The sequence below is a fragment of the Maniola jurtina genome, chromosome 14 (assembly GCF_905333055.1).
Source record: "Maniola jurtina chromosome 14, ilManJurt1.1, whole genome shotgun sequence".
Lineage (NCBI taxonomy): Eukaryota > Metazoa > Arthropoda > Insecta > Lepidoptera > Nymphalidae > Maniola > Maniola jurtina.
In genome coordinates, this window is record NC_060042.1 from 13,618,921 (window position 1) to 13,640,329 (window position 21,409).

General features: G+C 37.5%; 1 protein-coding gene and 1 long non-coding RNA gene across 3 annotated transcripts; one reads left to right on the forward strand and one right to left on the reverse strand.

The window, feature by feature from the left end:
* Positions 1 to 68: 68 nt before the first annotated feature.
* LOC123871714 lies at positions 69 to 8,939 on the reverse strand. The gene is made up of 3 exons (XR_006797327.1): positions 8,880 to 8,939; positions 1,797 to 1,799; positions 69 to 80 (listed from the first exon to the last, which is right to left on the reverse strand). It is a non-coding gene; the product is annotated as an uncharacterized LOC123871714 (long non-coding RNA).
* LOC123871699 (senecionine N-oxygenase) lies at positions 3,653 to 19,803 on the forward strand. 2 transcript variants are annotated; one of them, XM_045915614.1, is made up of 9 exons: positions 3,653 to 3,853; positions 6,843 to 7,037; positions 9,813 to 9,951; positions 10,558 to 10,741; positions 11,004 to 11,128; positions 11,612 to 11,762; positions 12,394 to 12,557; positions 12,879 to 13,022; positions 14,607 to 15,579. In XM_045915614.1, the coding sequence occupies exons 2-9, from the start codon at positions 6,844 to 6,846 to the stop codon at positions 14,775 to 14,777; spliced, it is 1,272 nt and encodes a 423-aa protein (XP_045771570.1). In that variant the 5' UTR covers positions 3,653 to 3,853; position 6,843; the 3' UTR covers positions 14,778 to 15,579. The 2 variants fall into 2 exon arrangements, with proteins under 2 accessions (XP_045771570.1, XP_045771569.1); XM_045915613.1 differs by lacking the exon at positions 14,607 to 15,579 and adding an exon at positions 19,313 to 19,803 and having other exon boundaries at positions 3,657 to 3,853.
* The last annotated feature ends 1,606 nt before the right edge of the window (positions 19,804 to 21,409 follow it).

Sequence of the window (21,409 nt, forward strand, 5' to 3'; positions counted from 1 at the left end):
AGGTTTCCTCACGATGTTTTCCTTCGCCGTTAAAACATCCGAAAAAATAAAGGTGCGTGACCGGTATCAAATCTCGGACCCTCGACTATTAGGCTACCACCGCTTTGCCGTTGACTACAGACCTTGATTTGACGAACCTAGGTACCCTATAGTTCGACATGGCAATCGGGGTATGGGGCGGGGACGCCCCGATTGCCACGTCGTCCTGTCGCGAACTATATGTCATCTAGATTATAAAATATCATAATCGGCAAGAATACGTCATACCAACGACGTCAATGTGCAAGTGCCATAATGTAGGTCATGTAATCAAAACACATCTATTGCGGGACTGCAGTTACCTATATTATAACCTAGGATGCCTATCTATACTTATTAATATTATAAAGAGGAAACCTTTGTATTTTTGTATGTTTGTATTGAATAGGCTCAAAAACTACTGGACCGATTTCAAAATTTCTTTTACCATTACTTAGAGGGATTCTTCCGAATCCGTACAGGCTATATTTTATCCCGGAAAATAGATAGAATTTTTCGTGGTAGTGTCCACCCGTGCGAAGCCGGGGCGGGTCGCTAGTACATAATATAGGTCATAGCTATGACCTCATATGGCATCATATTGTAAATCAAGTCTTTAAACCGCCGAGTTTTTTGCTGGATCTACTCAGCAGTGGTATCATTCTGAACCATGCAGTGGTAGATGCAATTCATGATTCAAAAGCACTTGTAAAAGTTTATTTGAATAAAAAGTATTATTTTCTATGAATTAAATTAAGGGTAAATGTGAATTAAATCCAGTAGATAGGTACATAACATAAGTTATCAAATATATTTACCGCCTAGATTTTAACTATAGTACGCGACAGGTCGAGATGGCAATCGGGGTATGAGGCGGGATGCGCTTCACCCGCACCTCACCCGCGCTATTTCGCACTGGGTTAGCGCGGGGGCTGAGCGGGTGTGCGGGGCGTCCCCATCCCGATTGCCATGTCGACCTGTCGTGTACTAAACGTAGCTATACTTATCTTACTTTGAGAAGGTAGGTACCTATTGCATGCCACAGGTCCAGATGGCAATCGGGGTGTGAGGTGGGAGACGTTCCGCTAACCCGCGCCTCACCCGGGTAAACGCGGGGGCTGTGCGGGTGTGCGCGGGGCCCCACTCCGATTGCCATCTCGACCTGTCGCGAACTATCTATACTAATAAATAAAATTGGAGTGTCTGTCTGTAATTTCGAAATAACTACCTCATATTAAGCTCATAGGGTTATTTGAACGATACCTTAACTGAATCACACGTTTTTAAAATTTTTGTCTGTCTGTCTGTCTGTCTGTCTGTCTGTCTGTCTGTCTGTCTGTCTGTCTGTCTGTCTGTCTGTTTGAAAAGGCTAATCTTTGGAACGGCTGAACCGATTTTGACGGGGTTTTCACAGACAAGTAGAGGATTGACCAGGGTGTAACATAGGCTACTTTTTTAACCGACTTTCAAAAAGGGAGTTGTGTTTTTCTACCTATGTACACCGAAATCTCTGAGATTTCGGAACAGATTTGCGTAATTTTTTTTTAATCGATAGAGGAACTTTGCGACATTGTTTCATAAAAAATTTGGATTCCAACTCCTCAATCCTGATGCTGCAGGGGATCTGACCAATCCACGCGGGCGAAGCTGCGGGCATCAGCTAGTTTCTAATAAATAATAGTGTACGTCCGCGGTTAATCCCGGGCACGCGCCTTAACTAGGTAGGTACGAGTATATGGAGGTAAAAGTTTATTTATATTGCATCATGCACATTTTACTGCCTATTTAACACCTACTTAATACATTGCTAGTTCAGCGATAGAAAGGTGACCCTATTGCACTATGTTAATTAATATGACGGGCCAAATTATAAAGATTAACTCATTTTTTATAGTGAGGTACTGCTTTTATGGCGCGTGAGCAGAAGGGCAATAAATACATGTCTCACCTGATGTCATGCTATGCATGCAAGTAGGTATGTGTTTAATACGGTATTTGTAATGTCAAAAATAAATAATTTAAAATAAAGGGTTCCAAAATAAGTACGTAAAATCCACGTCCTTTGTTAATTTTAAGTGTAATAACCATTTTAAATTATCGGTTAAATTAAAAAAGCACGTCAAAACATTGTGACGTCACATGCCAGTATTTCATACAAGCTCGCATACTAAGCGCGTGTTTTGACGTTCGATAAAAAGATACTGATTTGACTAGTTTTCAAACACCGGATTACATCATTATGTGTGTTAATGCGCTAAGAAACTATTTGATTAAATCCACCTTCGCTATTTTACTACCAGACCGCGAGGCATATAGTAAAGATCTGCACTGCACCCGTAGTCCCCTACATAGTCGAAATCCCACGGACTCGTATGATGCGATTCACTTCCTCGTTTCTAATATGCACTGCTAGAATATGGAATGCCCTTCCGGCTTCCGTCTCCCCGCTGCTATAATATTGGGACCTTCAAAAGAAAAGTGAATAGGCACCTTATAGGCAGACGGGCTCCATCTAAGGCTGCGTCACCACCTACTAGTTAGGCCCATAATAAAAAGATATGCCCATACTTCTGAACGTTATATTCCAAAGCTTCCGAATTCCGATTTAATTTCCAATGCAATTCCTATCCGTAAGTAATCTATGCCGTAAGTTTAGTAGGTACATAATAATTCAATGGCGTAAGTCAGTGCTACCCATACGTACCTACCTAATACATATGTATAGTAGGTACGCGACAGGTTCAAATAGCAATCGGTCCTGGAAGCCCCGCACACCCCCCGCGCTAATCCGGTGCAGGCGAGCGCGGGTGACGTGCGGGTGCGCGGGGTGTTCCCCGTCTCATACCCCGATTGCCATCTCAATCTGTCGCGGACTACAGCTAGCTTGACTGCTAGTTACTACAATGTAGTTACACTTACTACATACTAGATACACTAACCCTACACCGATCACTCACATTGCTTAGCGTTGCCAAACGCTTCATAGCGCAAGCCGCATACTCGTTGCATCATGTACTGTTGTTTCTAGTGTCTAGTTTAAACTTTAAATATTATTTCTATAATGCAACTTTTCCGATTATTGCATTTTCCTAACTGACCCAAACCTATGTTGAAGATTTATTGGGAATCCACGGAACCCTGTCTTATGCGTGTTCTGAGTTCTGACAAACACACTAATATTTCACGCATTGACGTTCTATAGGTACGTACGGATAACAGAACCCTAAGCCTATAAAGATAGTGCCAACATCGATGACTCCCGAGATCGTAATTCAGAACGAGTAAATAACGTCCTTGGACTCGTAAATTATAGAAAAACGATTGTTTTGGCAAAATTTTCTATTTTTTCACCTATGTATTTAATTATTTCAGTACACACGTGTTTGGCTCTAGGTATAAAACTGATGTAGGTGATACTTCATCATTATCAGCCAATATACATCCACTGTGACCAAAATACACCTCCATATTCGGCCTTCTGCAGGATGCACCCTCGCACATCCCTGTGGAAATCAAAATTGCAAATAATATATCGTGCTATTTCCGTTGCCTTTAAATAAATTTATACATACGCTATGGATTAACATAGTATATAATATGAAAACTCTTGCGTAGCACATAGCACGGCAAACATAAAACAGTGAGAGCGCACCTCGACCGATCATTTACATCCAGAACGTGATAAAGTCAACAAAAGTTCCATACAGTTCTGCTGTCTTAGTACACACGTCCAAGGAATTAACTGTTCAGTGTGGTTAATTAATAATTAAATTAATTAGTTTAATTGAGTATTAGTGATTAATTTTGTTCTTCGTAGTTTTTGGAATTAAACCAAGTAAGTGAGATTTTTGTTTGATTTTCAAAAAAGATTCGGTAATTTGACCTCAATACCTACAAAGCTATAACTATGGGAATTAAATGGCATGATCAAACTAATTTTCCCCATTCACTCTAGTTAAATGAAATATTTTGTTTAGTGATAAAATTAATTATCGCGAAAAATTAAGAAAACTCTACTACTTAAGTATATACATACCTATAAAATGCATCAGTCCTTATCGATTACGATTAATGAGTAAAAGTTAATTGATAAGAACAAGATAGAAGTTTGGGGCGCTTATCCGAAATCACGCAATCGCTTTGATAAGTTACACGCAGTCAATGACCTCGTTTAAAACTATGAATCTATACATATAATAAAATTGTAGAAAAGTGGTGTCTGTGCAATGGAAATATATATAAAAAAGTAGCAGGGGTTGTTATTATATCGATGCCGAACCCGAAATTGTAATAAAAAAAAATTTGTCTGTTTGTCTGTTTGTCTGTTTGTCTGTGTGTTTGTGCACGCTAATATCAGAAACGGCTTATTCGATTTAGATACGGTTTTCACTAATATATTGTAGTAAGCTTCACTTAACATTTAGTGTTTATTTCATGTCAATCGGTTGATAAATAAAAAAGTTATGTCAATTTAAAGAATCACGGCGCCTCGCGCCTGAGCGTCCGTGGCTATATAAAGCGCGAAAAGTCACTATTCCACGCGAACGAAGTCGCGGGCACAGCTAGTAAATACTAAGTGTCTTTATGTTCTGTCTGTGAAAATTCCGACAAGTGCTTTTGCTGTTCTTCTATATTTTTAACCCCCGACCCAAAAAGAAGGGTGTTATAAGTTTGACGTGTGTAGGTATCTGTGTATCAGTCTGTGGCATCGTAGCTCCTAAGCGAGTAAACCGATTTTAATTAAGTTTTTTTTGTTTGAAAGGTGGCTTGATCGAGAGTGTTCTTAAATCTTAGCTATAATCCAAAAAAATCGGTTTAGCCGTTTGAAAGTTATCAGCTCTTTTCTAGTTTTGTTATAGAGGTTTCTGTGTCGGGGGTTTTTAAATTTTGAGTTATCTAAAGTAAGAATTGTGACAAAATGTTCTCATCTTTGTGAAGATTCGTAACTTGAATAGAAGTAGACGTTACTTTGCGGAATTCCATGATATAGTAGGTAGTACAGGGAACTACTAATTAAGCTTGGAGTTCCTTGTACAAGATTCGCCACATCTTTTGATTTAGATATGCAACTAAATTAAATTAAAACCGGTCCAGTGCAAATCGCTCTCGCACACGATGGGTTCCGGTAACATCACAATATTTGTTTTTGTGGTGTTGCCACAAATTCACGGATTTCGGGTTTTTCCTTTTGATTATGCGACAAGACATTGTTACCTGCCCATGGTTTTACGTCAACGGGAAAAAGATACCCCATAGGTTTTGATTCCTTTGACGGCTCTTCACAGTCAAACAGACAACGAAGTCCTATAAGGGTTCCTTTGTTTCTCTCGAGATATAAACACCCTATAAATACCTAATATAAGATATAGTTGTTTATCCAATATCCATTCAGTTATTTATCGATACGGTCAACAGGCCGACCTCTGACGAAATCCGGATATTATACTTGGACCTACTAGACACACATATTATTACATATACATTATACATGTTTATTCTTATCTTGCATATTTTGCAATTTGCCTTTTCTCACTTATCTCGCTAAGATTACCAGAAATAATAAATTAAATGCACGTAAATAATGCTAAACTTATTTTTTAACCATAAAACAAGCAAAATCAAAAAGTCCATGGGCAAAAATATCTGGACACTGGTCCTCAATTCCTCAAAAACCCCTAACAGTATTCAAACGTAATGCCATACGAAAGCTTTTGAAGATGCTGAGTGCTGATATTATAAATGCGAAAGTGTCTTTGTTAGTTTGTTGGTAATTGCGACACAGCAATCGACGTGATTTTTTGCATGGATAATAGTTAAAGACCAGGAGAATAACATAAGCTACTTTTTATCCCGGAAAATCAATGGGATCCCACGGGATTTCTAAAACCTAAATCCACGCGAACGAAGTCGCGGGCATCATCTAGTAGCTAATATAATTAACTGATTAATAAAATTTTCCTTTACTCAATAATCATCTGTTTACATTCTGCAAAGCCAAGATTCCTCTAATAGGTAAATACTTAACTATTGATTAATTCTACAGACACATAAATACGTCAGATTTATTATTTACTAACTGAACGTGATATTTATCATTTACTTATTCATTTTTTATCGCGGAAATGCAGCCAGTATGCACTTGCATATTTCAACAATGTTGTTACAAATTTTAGAATCGTAACGTGAAGATAACCTGCCGATCTTCCAGTTTATCGCAATTTGGATACACTAAGTTATATATCCTAATGATGATCATTATCTGACAAGTGTGCTAATTCAAGAGATAATCTTTAAGTTATGTGATTTTGATATAATTAAAAGTAAACCATATTTTTCAAAAAATTTAAGTTTAAAAGAGTCTCCTGAAAACTTGTGATTTTTCAAATAGTTAGCGGAATTTTCATGTGCAGCTACAATGTGGGCTTTTCTTAAACCAATGTTTATATTACTCAGTAGATTGGTTTATCTGTATCGAAGTGTTTACAATTTTCGGGTTAAAGACCTTTTTGAATATTTCCTCAATGCTGTCTGCAGCTCTTTGTCTGTCTATGGCCTGTGGGAAAGTCAAGTCCAATTTCTCATGTAGGTAATCATCATTATCAACCGAGAGACGTCCACCGCTGGACACAGGCCTCTTGTAGGGACTTCCAATCGCCACGTTTTGCGCTACTTATCTCTATAAGTGATCTCTACCAGTGACCCTTGGCAGTGCGAGATGTTGTAAAGGGAGTGGCATAGGTACAACAAAAAAGAAAGTATTCATGAGAATATAATGTACATCTATTTATATATTAAAATATATGTGTATTGTTTTGTATTTCCAGCATGCGTGTGTGTGTGATCGGAGCGGGTGCGGCCGGGCTGTGCGCCGCGCGTCACCTCATCGCGGAGGCCTGCGTCGCGGAGGTGGACGTGCTGGAGCAGTCGGGCCAGCTGGGCGGCACCTGGGTGTACACGGAGAACGTGGGCTACGACGACTTCGGCCTGCCCATACACACCAGCATGTACAAGAGCTTGAGGTACTAACTCATCTACATTTCTGAACGTATATCCGTCGAAAATTTCGAGACATAATGAATGAATGAATATACTTTTATTGTACACCACGAAATTACCTACTAAAAAAACACATAAAAATCAAAACCAAAAAATAGGCAAGTACAATGGACATAGCAATAGTACGTTTTAAATTATAATAAACCTAAATCGCTTTTTAGGATTCCGTACTTCAAAAGGAAAAGGGATCCTTATACAATCAATTTGTGGTTTGACTGTCTGTCTGTGTGTTATGTCTATCAAGAAACCTAGAGGGGACTTCCCGTTGACCTAGAACCATGTAAGGCAGGTAGTTATGTCTTAATATAGCACAAGCACAGGGAAAAATGCGAATACCGTGAATTTGTGCTTAAGTTAGGTACATCACAAAAAAATATTGTTATTTTTTGTACGATAGTGCGGAACGCTTCGTGTGCGAGTCCGACTCGCACTTGACCGGTTTTTTAAATTAAAAAAAAATTTAGACCCTCACTTTTTTTGATGTAACTTCCGTCAGGCCGATTTTTTTCGTATAAAGTATAGCCTATGTAACCCGAGCCATTACAAAGAATCGATTGACACCTCATTCATCAAAATCGGCCCAGTAGTTTAGATGCTACGATTGAACACACAGAATCTGGATACAAACATACACACAGACACACATAATATTACATACCCAAATATATACATACATACATACATAGACTGCTAAAATCATAACCCTTTGCCGTAGTCGGGTAAAACTAGCATCAAAATCACAAAAACTTATTATTTAGAGTAGGTACCTCGTATTTATACATATTATAATTGCCACTATTTTATGTGACGCACCGTGAAAAGCAGAGACAGCAACCCTTTCCCAATATGGATTAATTTACACAATTATTATAGACATGGTATTCTAAGCACATGTTGAGACTTGAGAATACATAATTGATACATGGCAATTAATAAACTGCACGTGATATATATAGTATAACCAACAGATACATAATGATTATGTGCAAATTAAGCATAAATGAATGATTGACTGCAGTGATCAGCACCGATAGTAATTTACTAGTTAAGTTATTTACTATCACGATGCAACTTTGTCAAAATGTCAATAAGCATTAACCCTTACTTTCTGAAAAATAACAGAAACAACAAAAACTAAGCTTACCTATAGTTAATATTATAAATGACGTACCTACCTATAGGTCGCGACAGGTTGATATGGCAATCGGGGTGGGGCGCCCCGCACACCTACACAGCCCCCGCGCTAACCCGGTGCGGGACTGGACAGCACGGCTGACGTGCGGATGTGCGGGGCGTCCCCCCGCCTCATACCTCGATTGCCATGTCGACTGTCGCGTGCTATAGATTTCTAGTTACCTACTTAAAGTAATGTAATTTATCACCGCCCTATAATGTAGTCTCGTTACGATATCGATGATCTTTCACATCGTTACAAAATGGGGGCAGATATTTTAATTAGGTAGGATCTAATTTCTGTACTTTATATCAAGTACCTACCTACCTACCGATACTTCGTAAGTACAAATTAATATTCAGGGTGTAATTAGAATTTAGGACGCTAGCAAAAACTTAGCGCTATTATTCGATTCAAAAGTAGGTTAGGTACCTAGGTAGAGCTTGTCTATTTTGAAATGACGCGCCCCACCACCGCAATTTACACATCACTATTCACTACTACACAAAATTATGTAGTGGGCGCGTCATTTAAAAATAGACAAACTCTACTTTGTAAAAGTTTAATTGCATACAAATAATTTGATTTAGTATTTTTCAAACCCGTGCAAAACTCGGGGTCAATGCTCCACCTAAGACGCAGCATTGACCCCTTGGTACCTATCTACGCAACTTTCGTTGACCTCTAGTGTCAAGCAGATGTAATACTTCGCGTTTTGTTTGGGTATCTCATCAGTAATAAGTATCACCTGTCTCCGTTTTTGCTGGTGTGCTAATTATATCCTACAGGGTTGAACGCGTAAAATCAAAGAAATTAAAGCCAAAGGAAAACAAGCTCAGCCATAACAAAATGGTATGTTTTAAAGCATGTTTAAATAATGTTTCTTTAAAAATCTCCGGGATAAAAAAACAGTATACCTACACCTGATTAGCAAAATAATCTAACTTTCTAGAACAGAACAAACAAGCATTTCTAGAGCGAGCTTGATACTAATTGATAGACCCTCTTACGTCACTGATACCCTGTGACCCTAGCGCGTGGCTCAGCGTAGCGTCAGCAAAACAATTACTTGGGTGTTACAGATTAGATAGGATATCCACGAAAAAACTGTCTGGAAATGTGGTTTAACTATCTCCCTGGCGCAGTGGCAAGTAAGCGCTCGCGCTGTGGTCTTATTAATGGGAGGTTCCGGGTTCGATTCCCGACAGGGTTTTGGAATTTTATAATTTCTAAACTGGTCTGGTCTGGTGGGAGGTTTCAGCCGTGTTACCATCCTACCGGGAAAGCCGTGCCGCCAAGTGATTTCTGATCCACTGCTGGATAGGCCTTCCCAAGAACGCGCCACCATAACGATCCTCCGCCTTCCTCATACACCCACTTCTCACTATCTTCTTAAGGTCGTCAGTCAAGCGGGCTGGAGGTCGTTCCACACTGCACTTGCTTTGAACGACTTTGAACTTGTGGACAAGGACAATTACCAGTGTACACGTTCAGCGTTATACGCACTTGCAAAAGTTTATTTGAATAAAAATGTTGACTACCTAGACTTTTCTGTTTGTTCCAGAACAAACCTCCCGAAGGAGATAATGGGGTTCCCAGACTTCCCGATCCCCGAGAGCGACAAGTCGTACCTCCCCGCGAGAGACATGCTCGCCTTCCTGCAACTGTACTCCGACAAGCACGGCGTTACACGGCATATCAGAGTAAGCACATGCTCACCTTTGACCTTTCCTAGAATTAAATGCTGGTTTTATGGCTATTCCATACAAAAATCGTGTCCTATGAAGAAATCAAAATTAGTATGCGACACTCACTGGACATCAAGTTATAAGCATAGACGAGTTGCAGCCCGCAAAATTTTTTTTTTTTCGGAATGACGCGTTTATTGCTTACTGCTTAGTAATAAACAGAGGTAGTTGTTTTTAGGGTTTCGTAGTAAAGCAAGGAACCATTTTAGTTTCGTCCAGTCAATCCGTCTGTCTGTCTGTGCAGTCATTTTAAAAATAAACTAGAGTTTTAAAATTGAAACACAAGCTCAACAGTCAACACACTCGCTACACCAATGCATATTTAAAACGTTAAAGATATTATAATACCTCCTGAAAATAAAAAGCGAGAGCCAAAAAAGTACTGATGCTATCTATCAGCGCCAAAATGAAGAAATGATAAATCGCTTCAAAAACTGGTCGGCAATTGCAAGTCCAGGGTAGGTACTTACGTATAAGTAGAGGTCAGTGGCGCAGACACAACATTCCATTGTCATCCGGAGGACTGTATTTGAATCATCTAACTAAAAGTTTCTCTTTCAGTTCAACCACCACGTCCAGCTGATAAAACCCAAACAAGGGCCAACCGGGGAGCTGTGGGATGTCACATTCAAGGACCTCACCAGCGGGCTCAGCAACACCAAGGAGTACGACTACGTGTTCGTGTGTAACGGCCATTACAATACGCCGTTCATACCCAATATACCAGGGCTGAAGGAGTTTAAAGGTCAGTTTTATGTCAATAACATTTACACATGTAAGTTTTGCTCACGTAAGTATCTTAAGTGATTAACTTACGACAAATATGCCTTGAATCCATGCAATGATATTTCAATGCTTTCGAATCATCTTTCAATCCTAAGATTTGTAACATACGACACATACTTGGCATAAATCCGTCATTTTAAATCAACAGTCAGTATAATTTTGTTTGACAAAACAGTAGTAACTCTAATCATATCTTATGTCATCATCATTTTCTGAACCAGGTGATGTGATGCACAGCCACGACTATAGAGTACCGGACATCTTTAGCAATAAGCGAGTCCTGGTCGTAGGAGCCGGGCCATCTGGCATGGACATCGCTTACGAGATCACCAGCGTCACCAGGAAGGTAAAAAATCACCTTCATCCTATATAAAGTTCATCCCCCAATCGTTTTTAAACCCTTAGCGGCTTAGAGGATCACTTTGTTGTCTGTCTGTCTGTCTGTTCGTCCGTCGTGCCTGTCAAGAAAACCTATAGGGTACTTCCCGTTGACCTAGAATCATGAAATTTGGCTGGCGGGTAGATAGGTCTTATAGCACATGTAAAGGAATAAATCCGAAAATCGTGAATTTGTGGTTACATCATTAAAAAAAATTTAAATGTGTTTAAATTTTCAAAGTAAGATAACTATACCAAGTGGGGTATCATATGAAAGGGCTTTGCCGGTACATTCTAAAACAGATTTTTATCTATTTTTATGCATAATAGTTATTGATTTATCGTGCAAAATGTCGAGAAAAAAAATACCTGAGTGCGGAACCCTCAGTGTGCGAGTCCGACTCGCTCTTGGCTGTTGATAGACACTTTAATGTTACTTCCTCATACCCAGGTCATCCTCAGTCATCACCTCAAAGAGCAGCCTCGGACGGTGTTCCCGGACAATCTGGTGCAGAAGCCGGATGTTGACCGGCTGGAGGGCAACATAGCTATATTCCAAGATGGTAGTCAAGAGGAGGTCGATGTGGTATTTCTTAGCACCGGTGAGTTCTCTTCTACAAAAATGTTGGAGTTTTTAATGATAATAATCCCCTTTTCTCTCCAACTACTTGGTACTTGGTAAGCTTGTGCTAGAAGTGATCATAACCATTGTCTAGTAGGTGGAAATTTGAACATTGGTGATCTTTGACTTAATCATTCTCAAGATTACTATTGGAAGGGAAAATTGTAGGCAAAAGAACTCAAGGTGACCAAAGACGCAAATATTTGGACGATACAAAGGGAGCTTGGTTACTCGAAGTTAAAAGAGGCGGCTTTAAATAGAGAAGTTTTTCGGATGATCGCCAAACTTAATTTCGAAAAAAGCACGCAATGATGATGACTTAATCAACCCACTAATCCGTTGACTTCATAGTTTTATGGCTATGAGTTATGACTTAGGACTTTTGAGATTGATTCCCAGAATATTCTAGAAGCCACCAGCAAACTCAGTTGAGGCATCTTCTACCAATGTATTTTTGTGATTTTCCTGCTCCATGAACTTATCAAGGCATCTACAAGGGCATCTAAATAAAATATCGTACAAGTGACTTCCGAATCCGATACCAACTAAGGTCCATATAAATAAAGATGAAAGAAAGAAGAAAGGGAATCATATCTTTGATCTTCTTCCAGGCTATGTATACAACTTCCCGTTCCTCCACTCGTCGTGTGGCATCGTAGTGGATGACAACTGCGTGGAGCCACTCTACAAGCACCTCGTCAACATCGCGCATCCCACCATGTGCTTCATTGGCGTGCCGTACTACGTGTGCGCTTACTCCATGTTTGACCTTCAGGTAAACGTTTACAGATGTAGGGTCATACCCCTTTCAGGTTAGCTCACTTCCGTCTTAGACTGCATCATCACTTATCACCAGTGAGATTGCAGTCATGGGCTAACTTGTATTTGAATAAAAAAAAACAAACGACTTATCTCTATAACTGTTGGTCTTGCCAATAAAACACTCAATACTGTTGGTACTCAAGGGGCATGTTGATGCATATGAACACTATGAACGCAAACCTTCTAAATTTACTAAAATTAGGTACTTGATCATTAAGAATTTTTTGATGATGAAAATATAACAGTTGAATCTGATTCTTAATATTTTTGTCAGGTACGATATTATGTACGATCAATGAATGGGAGCTTCGAATTGCCAAGCCGAGAAGACATGACTGCGCATTTGGAGGAAGAGAAGAGGGACCGAGCAGCGCGAGGGTTCACCAAGCGGCAGACACACATGATGGGGCCTGATCAGGTAACTATGCTATTCAACCTCTTCTTTCTTCTGATTCCCTAGTGTTTCAAGTTTTCGAGAAGAAATGAATGTCTATAGAGAGGAAGGGAAGAAAGAAGGTTCCGATTGGTGCGAGGGTTCACCAAGGGGCAAGTACATACAAACTAATCAGGTTAAACTAACAGTAGGTTTGATTTATCGTCTACTTCTTTCTATTTAAAATTCTAACTGGATCTGCGGCACAGTTTACCAAACAGCAGAAATTTTATGCTTGATCGGAAAGAACTAGTTATGCTTATCTTCTTTTTTATTTTTTTAAGTTTCCAAGTCTTTGAAAAGGATAACTGATCAACGGGTAATATCTAAAAAGTTTTATCTGAAATTATTTTATCTTATCAAATTCGTATCAACAAGTGTAAATTAAAAATTTATAACACCCCCGACAAGTGAAGGTTACAGTAACTAGAAAAGAGCTTGAAAAGAGCTGATAACTTTCAAACAGCTGAACCGATTTTCTTGGACTATTCCGCGCCTACGATCCAAAGTATCTGAGTTTTTCAAAACATCATTTTCAAATAAATAATTATGTATCTTATCTAGGCAACGTCCATCTTGACAGCTTGACATTTAAAAATTGACATAATATTATGAACCTAACGATTATCTAACCGTCTTTTCTACAAGAAAACTAGAAAAGAACTGATAACTTTTAAACGGCTGATCCAATTATTGAACTAAGAACACTCTCGATCAAGCCACCTTTCAAACAAAAAAAAGTAAATTAAAATCGGTTCATACGTTTAGGCGCTACGATGCCACAGACAGATACACAGATACACAGACACACAGATACACAGATACACACGTCAAACTTATAACACCCCTCTTTTTGGGTCGGGGGTTAAAAAAGACAAGTCGCAACATTAAAAAGGCAACGCCAAAGCTTTCACACTATATTCACGGTCTTTAGAAGGTCTAGATAATACAGTACTTACTACCTATTTCTATGACATGAAGGAACCGTGCAGATTTAAGCACTATCAATGTTAACTAGTTTTATGGAATAGTAAACTTTGCCTAGTTCCATATAAGTGTAGATCAAGTGAACTGACAGTTCCGGAACCTATTAGTTGCTTGAGGATACTAAAAACTGTTGTATTTTATACATATACACATATGTATTTTCTACTCTCGACTCGCCGAGGGTTCCATACTCGAGTATTTTTTCCGACATTTTGCACGATAAATCAAAAACAATTAGGCATAAAAATAAATAAAAAATCGGTTTTAGAATATACAGGTAAACCCCTTTCATATGATACCCCACTTGATATAGTTGCTTTACTTTGAAAATTTGAACACATTTTTTTTTTGTGATGTGACCACAAATTCACGTTACTTGAGCTATAAGACCTGCCTACCTGCCAAATTTCAAGATTTATATTGACAGACACGACAGATGGATAGACACTAGACAGACAACAAAGTGATCCTGTAAGTGTTCTGATTTTGCTTTTGAGCTACGTAAACCTAAAACCCGATCAAATGTGAGGTAAATAAGAGGTAAAATCATAAATACCTATACTAATATGATTGGTAACCTAGGCAGGCTATTACGAATCCCTATCAAGCGAGAGCGCTGCCACGCCGCTGCCAGCAGTCTTCACAGCTGTGCACAACGACAGCAGCCAGCGGTTCCTCGACCACCTCGCTAGCTTCAGGAACGACGTCTATAAGCTCATAGACGCTAACAACTTTGTGTGTTATCGCGCTTAAAAACCCCATAGGTATAGAGGCAGCCAAAAAAAAAAACAGAAAAAAATAAACAAGAAAAAAAAAATCTTTTTGGTCGACAAATATTATAAACTATATTAACTACGCCCGCGACTTCGTCCGCGTGGATTTAGGTATTTTAAAAATCCCATGGGAACTCTGATTTTTCGGGATAAAAAGTTGCCTATGTCAATTCCCGAGACGAAAGCTACCTCTGAACCACGGATGGATCTTTTAGAATCCGGTGTGAACTCTTTGTTTTTCAGGGATAAAAAGTAGCCTATGTCCGTGCCCGGGATGTAAGCGAAATCTGTACCAAATATCATCAAAAAATTAAACTGCTGAGCCGTACAAAGCTGGCAGACAGACAGACAGACAGGCACACTTTCGCGTTTATAATATTACTATGGAAGTATGGATATTCATTACCTAAATTTAAAATAGCGTACAAATATAGTTGCTTAAGGGTATTTCGTTGATTGGAGGCTAGAGCGCCTAGTAGTAAGAATTGATAAAACAAGGCAATAAAAAAGAAAAATGATTCAATTACTTACTTTGCTTAAAAAGCATACCTATACGAAAATATAACTTTATAGTTCTAGAAAGCATATTAAAGGTTCTGGCAAAAGTTAAAAATCTAGGGGTCATTTGCTTTGTAGGGGTCACGAGCTAAAGTTGGGAAACTCTGTGTTAAATGTACGGCAGATTGTGCTAAGGAAAATTGGCCTTTGCCACGAAATTACCTAGCTTTGCTGTTATAATTTGTAAGAATAATAAAATAATAAAATCATCTATATTTTATTTGGAATACTTTTATTGCATTTATTGTAATCCCTACTATCCCAGAAATCATACTATACTGAATAATATGATTAGTGGGTACATACATAGGTCCTTACTTTACCTGTAAACTATTAAATCAGGGGGCACGGCAGTGCCCCCGCCAAGACGAGCCAAACGGCGGCCGGGGCGCTACGTACCTTTTTCTCGAAGTGTTTCGCCGTATTTTCGACTCGTCATAACTTCGGTCTGGATGACGCTAGAAAGCTGAAATTTTCAGTATAAGGTGTCCTCAGCAAATTTACCAAATATACCAAGTATCAAGTATCTAGCTTTTATGGTTACAGATATATTGATACCTAAAATACGCCGTTTTCGTCCCTCACTGATGATCATCAAAACCTATACTCAAAACCTCTAAGGTACTTCCCGAAGTCCTAGAAGACTGAAATTTGGTATGTAGACTAGAAATTGCATACAAACTACAGGAAAATTAAGAAATTGGAAATTCCCCCCCTCTACGCCTCTTATGGGTAAAGCAAATCTGTAAATTCTGTCGCTAGAATGCTGATATTTTCAGGATAAGATGTCCGTGGCAGATGTATTAAACGCATTGAGTATCAATTGTCTAGCTTTTATAGTTTCAGATTTATTGACAGTCAAACTTCTAGTCTGTAATTCTAGGGTACTTCCCAAAGTCCTAGAAGACTGAAATTTGGTATGTGGACTAGAAATTGCATACAAACTACAGGAAAATTAAGAAATTGGAAATTCCCCCCCTCTACGCCTCTTATGGGTAAAGCAAATCTGTAAATTCTGTCGCTAAAATGCTGATATTTTCAGGATAAGATGTCCGTGGCAGATATATTAAACGCATTGAGTATCAATTGTCTAGCTTTTATAGTTTCAGATTTATCGACATTCAAAACCTCTAGTCACAAATTCTAGGCTACTTTCTGAAGTCCTAGAAGACTGAAATTTGGCATTAAGTATGAATTTCAAGAATTATGAACAACAGATAAATTAAGAAATCGGGGCCCCCTTCATCCCTTCGTATATGAGATGCATATCTGTAGAATCTGTTGCTCGAATACTAAAGTTTTCAGGATAAGATGTCCGTGGCAGATTTATCAAACGTACCAACTATCTGTGTTTCCTGAAGTCCTAAAAGACGAAATTTGGTATATCTGCTTCAAAATTGAGTTGCAAGATTCCACCCGAACAAACATAGTTACATACGAGTACATTGCAAGTTTAATAAAAGCTTTAAAAAAAAGAGGTAACGATAGAGTGGGCCATGAAAATGATGAACCTACAAGAAATAAATAAAAAAAAAAATCTAAGGCACCTGTCAAAAAGAAATGAAATCCCACCAAAAACATTTCATGTAAAATGTTGCCAAGACTCACAAGTTCATAATGTTTTCACTGTTAAAAAGTTATGAGATCTCTAGTAGAGCCAAGCCCCTAGCTGAGCTTAGATTTGTGCTGGCCATGGGAGCTATCCCAAGTCCAAAGTATATAGCTTTTAAATGCTCTTGACTATATCACATTTATAACAATAAATAACAAATAACTCTACTTACAAGCTCTAATTCTACAAACCCTAAATCTTGGTTAAAAAAGTACGGCTTGGCCGTTTAATGTTCGTAAAACTATAAAATGACAACATATTTTAAGGCCATTAGGAATAGTTTGTTCGACAATTACTAATTTGTATTGTACTTCGTGATGGAACTGTAAACGGCCAAGGCGTATTTTTTTAACCAAGATGTAGGGTTTGTAGAATCAGGGCTTGTAAGTAGAGTTATTTGTTATTTATTGTTATAAATGTGATATAGTCAAGAGCATTTAAAAGCTATATACTTTGGACTTGGGATAGCTCCCATGGCCAGCACAAATCTAAGCTCAGCTAGGGGCTTGGCTCTACTAGAGATCTCATAACTTTTTAACAGTGAAAACATTATGAACTTGTGAGTCTTGGCAACATTTTACATGAAATGTTTTTGGTGGGATTAATTTTTACATAATACTTTAATACTAAAGTGCTTACTCACATCACTAGAAAATATTTTATTGGTGTAAAATTAAATAACTTAAAACTTAACTATCGACTTAAAACTAAAATATAAAATAAATTAAAAACTAAATTTTTGAAACAATTTACAACCTAAAAATGTCATCTAAAGTCTAAACTTTTTCTTTCTTTTTATTTTTATTGTTACAACTTTCTGGTACAAATAAATAAATAAAATAAAATAAATAAACCACCGTGTGACGAGGCAAACTGCCCAGAACGCTGGCTGCGTTACCTCCTCTCGGTTCCATTTAGATTAGATAGTAGCTGTGGTAGGAGTAGTTACTAGGAAGTATTTTAACTTAGTAGCAGGATACGAACCACCCCTCTAGCAAAGAGACTACCGTGGGGAGGTTGACCTCTGGATTTCATGTAGTTACGTCCAGGCTGGCGTTCCATCTATCTTAGACTGCCGACACTTACCATCTGATGAGATAACGGTCAAGCGCGAACCTGTGTACTATTTTCTTATGAAAAAACCGTAGATTCGGAATTAAATAGGTACTTACTTTCCTCTGTAACAGGATTCTTAATCGTAATTCGTAGATATCAGTTAAAAAGGCAAAACTCATCAGAAAAAGTTGATCAGTAGATTGTATTCTTCTCTATCAGAACTTTAGCTTATAAACACGCTTAATGGGTTATACGCGACAGGTCGAGTTGGCCATTGGGATATGAGACGGGGGGGTGCCCGGCACACCTGCGTTATCCCGCACCGGGTTAGCGCGGAGCCTGTGCGTGTATGCGGGGCATGCTACCCCAATTGCCATCTTGACCTGTCGCGAAGTATTGCTGCTGGTTTCCCTAAAATATTTTTTTTTAATAAAATTGGGTTTTATGTCTAAAATAGAGACATCCAGTTTCTAGCAAGGCATATATATACTTACTACTCTTGCCTTCTAGGTGCGGGATGGACGGGTAGAAAATAAAACTTCAAACAACAATGATTTTTTATTAAGTTACTTACACCATTTTTATGTAAATAAATATATATTTAACTTTTATTTAAAAAGTACTAGGAAATCATAAAGCGTAAGGAATTGTTTTATGCGATTAAAATCACACATTATAATTATACTGAGCTCACTGCGTCTTGATCCTTTCACACAAAGCGCTTGACTGCATGTTGCACAGTAGTCAACAGAAATAAATAGAATTAATCACATTATTCTTTGTTCGATCGGTCCAAGATCAATTGGCTTTTATAGGGGTTATCATTAATTAGCAGCCTTGTGGCAATGTCTTCATGCATTGCTTTTTAATAAATAATTGTCCTGTTTATCATATTAATGGCCAGACGGACTGTACATAACAACATTAGTTATTTGTTTTATTACGGAACCCTAATAGAATAATAAATAACCCATCCAGTTCATCACGCTAATTTTCGCCTCGGTCTGTCAAACTAATGCTGATGATGTGGCCACGCACCTTTAATTTTTCAGAGTTATCTGCGTTTAAGAAAAATATCACTTGCTTTAACGGTGAAAAAAACACTAGCATGCCTGACAGTTCTTCATTATGTTCTCAAAAGTGTGTAAAATCTGCCAATCAGCAATTGACCAGCGTAACAGACTACGGCCTAATTAAACCCTTCTCATTGTGAGAGGATACCCATCCTCAATAGTGGGCCGGTGATAGGTTGATAATGGCTGCTTATACACTAATTTTTGTCTTTCCAGGAAAAATACTACGCGTCGCTGGCAAATGAAGCGAGTACAGACAACCTTCCGTCAGTGATCACCAAGATAAGAGAAGAGAGCACCATCCGGTTCCTGCACAACCTCCAGAGCTACCGGCAAGACGTCTATAAGATCATTGATGATCACACCTACGAGATCATCAGTAACGGAACACGAGAAGTTCTTTGTTGACCTTAAATAGTTAAAATTCTATATCTCGTTATTATTTTTGCAATAAGTTAGACTTAATAACAAAAATTATTGGCAACACCCCATGACAGTACAACACATATTTTATAATTTTATGTACCTAATTCTTTTATAAGATTTTTATTTAAATTAATTCTATTGACTGTTTAAGAAAATCTGTTTGATGAATGTTAAATGTCTCAAATAGGAGTGAATAATTAAATTATACCAAATGGGTTTGTATTAACTATGTTACTATGTACATTATTTTTATTTGAAAATAAATAAAACACATAAAATCAGCCAAAAATATTTTATTTAAGCGTATTTATAATCTTTATATTATTATCAATGCTGATATATTATTACTCTTTAAATCTAATAATTATTTGTATGGCTCTCCCTTTTGATTACACTCTAAGATTGTTGAAAATAATTCATAAAATTACAAACAGTCTCAAGACGAAGTCACTTTGTAATGTAATTAAAAGCTGGGTACGTTTACACGTACATACATGGTCGACAGCTAGCGACATGAAGTATAGCTATGCTCGTGTAAATGTACCTATTTAAAAAAGTCGAACATGTACGCACGTTTACATTACGAGTTAAGGCTGCTCCAATTTTGATGAATTATAAACAAATAGTGTTAGTATACACTCGGGGCCGAGTTTAGACTCGCTCATCAACAAATTTGTACTTATTTTATACAACTTTCAAAATTATAATCAATACATTCACCGTTATATAAAAATACAACTTTTTTTAATATTGTTTTCAAATTCGAATTTTGTTTCTCCTTTTTTTTTAATATAATTTTATTTCCAAAGACAAGGGTCCAATAGTATATTATAATATTTGTAAATAAAATCAAATAAACTTACATTAAAACTTATCGAACCTAAACCTAAACTATTATAACAAAGTACGACGCACATTAAATTATATGATAGACAAAAAATGAAATTATTAATAATATTTTTCATGTTACCTACAACACATTGTATTGTTTAATTTATTATATTATTCACAATGGATTTCTCTCCGTAATTACAAAGTTGTACGTCTTAACTGAGAAAACTAATATACCTTAATAATACATATTTTAATCGAGAGCTTAGCCATTTATATTCTATTTCATATTTTCACTTGTTTTCGTGGAAGAAGGAATAAAGTTGGGCGGGTTTATTAGTTCTACTTATATATTTAACAAATTACTTTACCAACATTCATAAGTCATAACTTGAGAGTAACGCCAGAAACACATTCGCAACACCCAACACAGCACCTCAAATCAAATCCTAGTATTTTTTTACACTACCAACATCCGACACGTCGTGTTGTCGGGTATTGTAAGCGTGTTTCCGTGCATGGGATGGGTGTTATAAGTCTGTGCGGGCCATAAATCGTACATTATTTCAATCAATACGTAGAGAATTACAGTATTTTAAACATTGTTGCATCCTAAAATATAACATTGTCGTAAAGTTTTATTTTTATACCAAATCTATTATAAATTAAGCGAAACTAAATTATTGATATAATTAAAAATCAAGTTTTCTTAATAATGTTATCTTCTTATCATCGCAAATACTACAGTGTTGTAGAGTGTCGCACCAGAAGTTCATACGAGCTATCTGCATTTTATAAAGACTTTCCCCTTCTGGTGGGCTTAAATTGGTCGATCGTCACTCCAGATTAGATGGCAACACTTGACAATAAAATAATATAATTGCACCTTTAACTTTAAAACAGAGGTTTTAGTATTTAATCTAGTTTTGCATATATAACAGATTTGGTACAAATTCTAGCTTGAAATTAAGGGCCTGACAATTCAAACTTCGGCTGAATTTTTTTTAAACATTTTATTACAAACTGTTTGACCACATCTTACAAAACCTATCTACT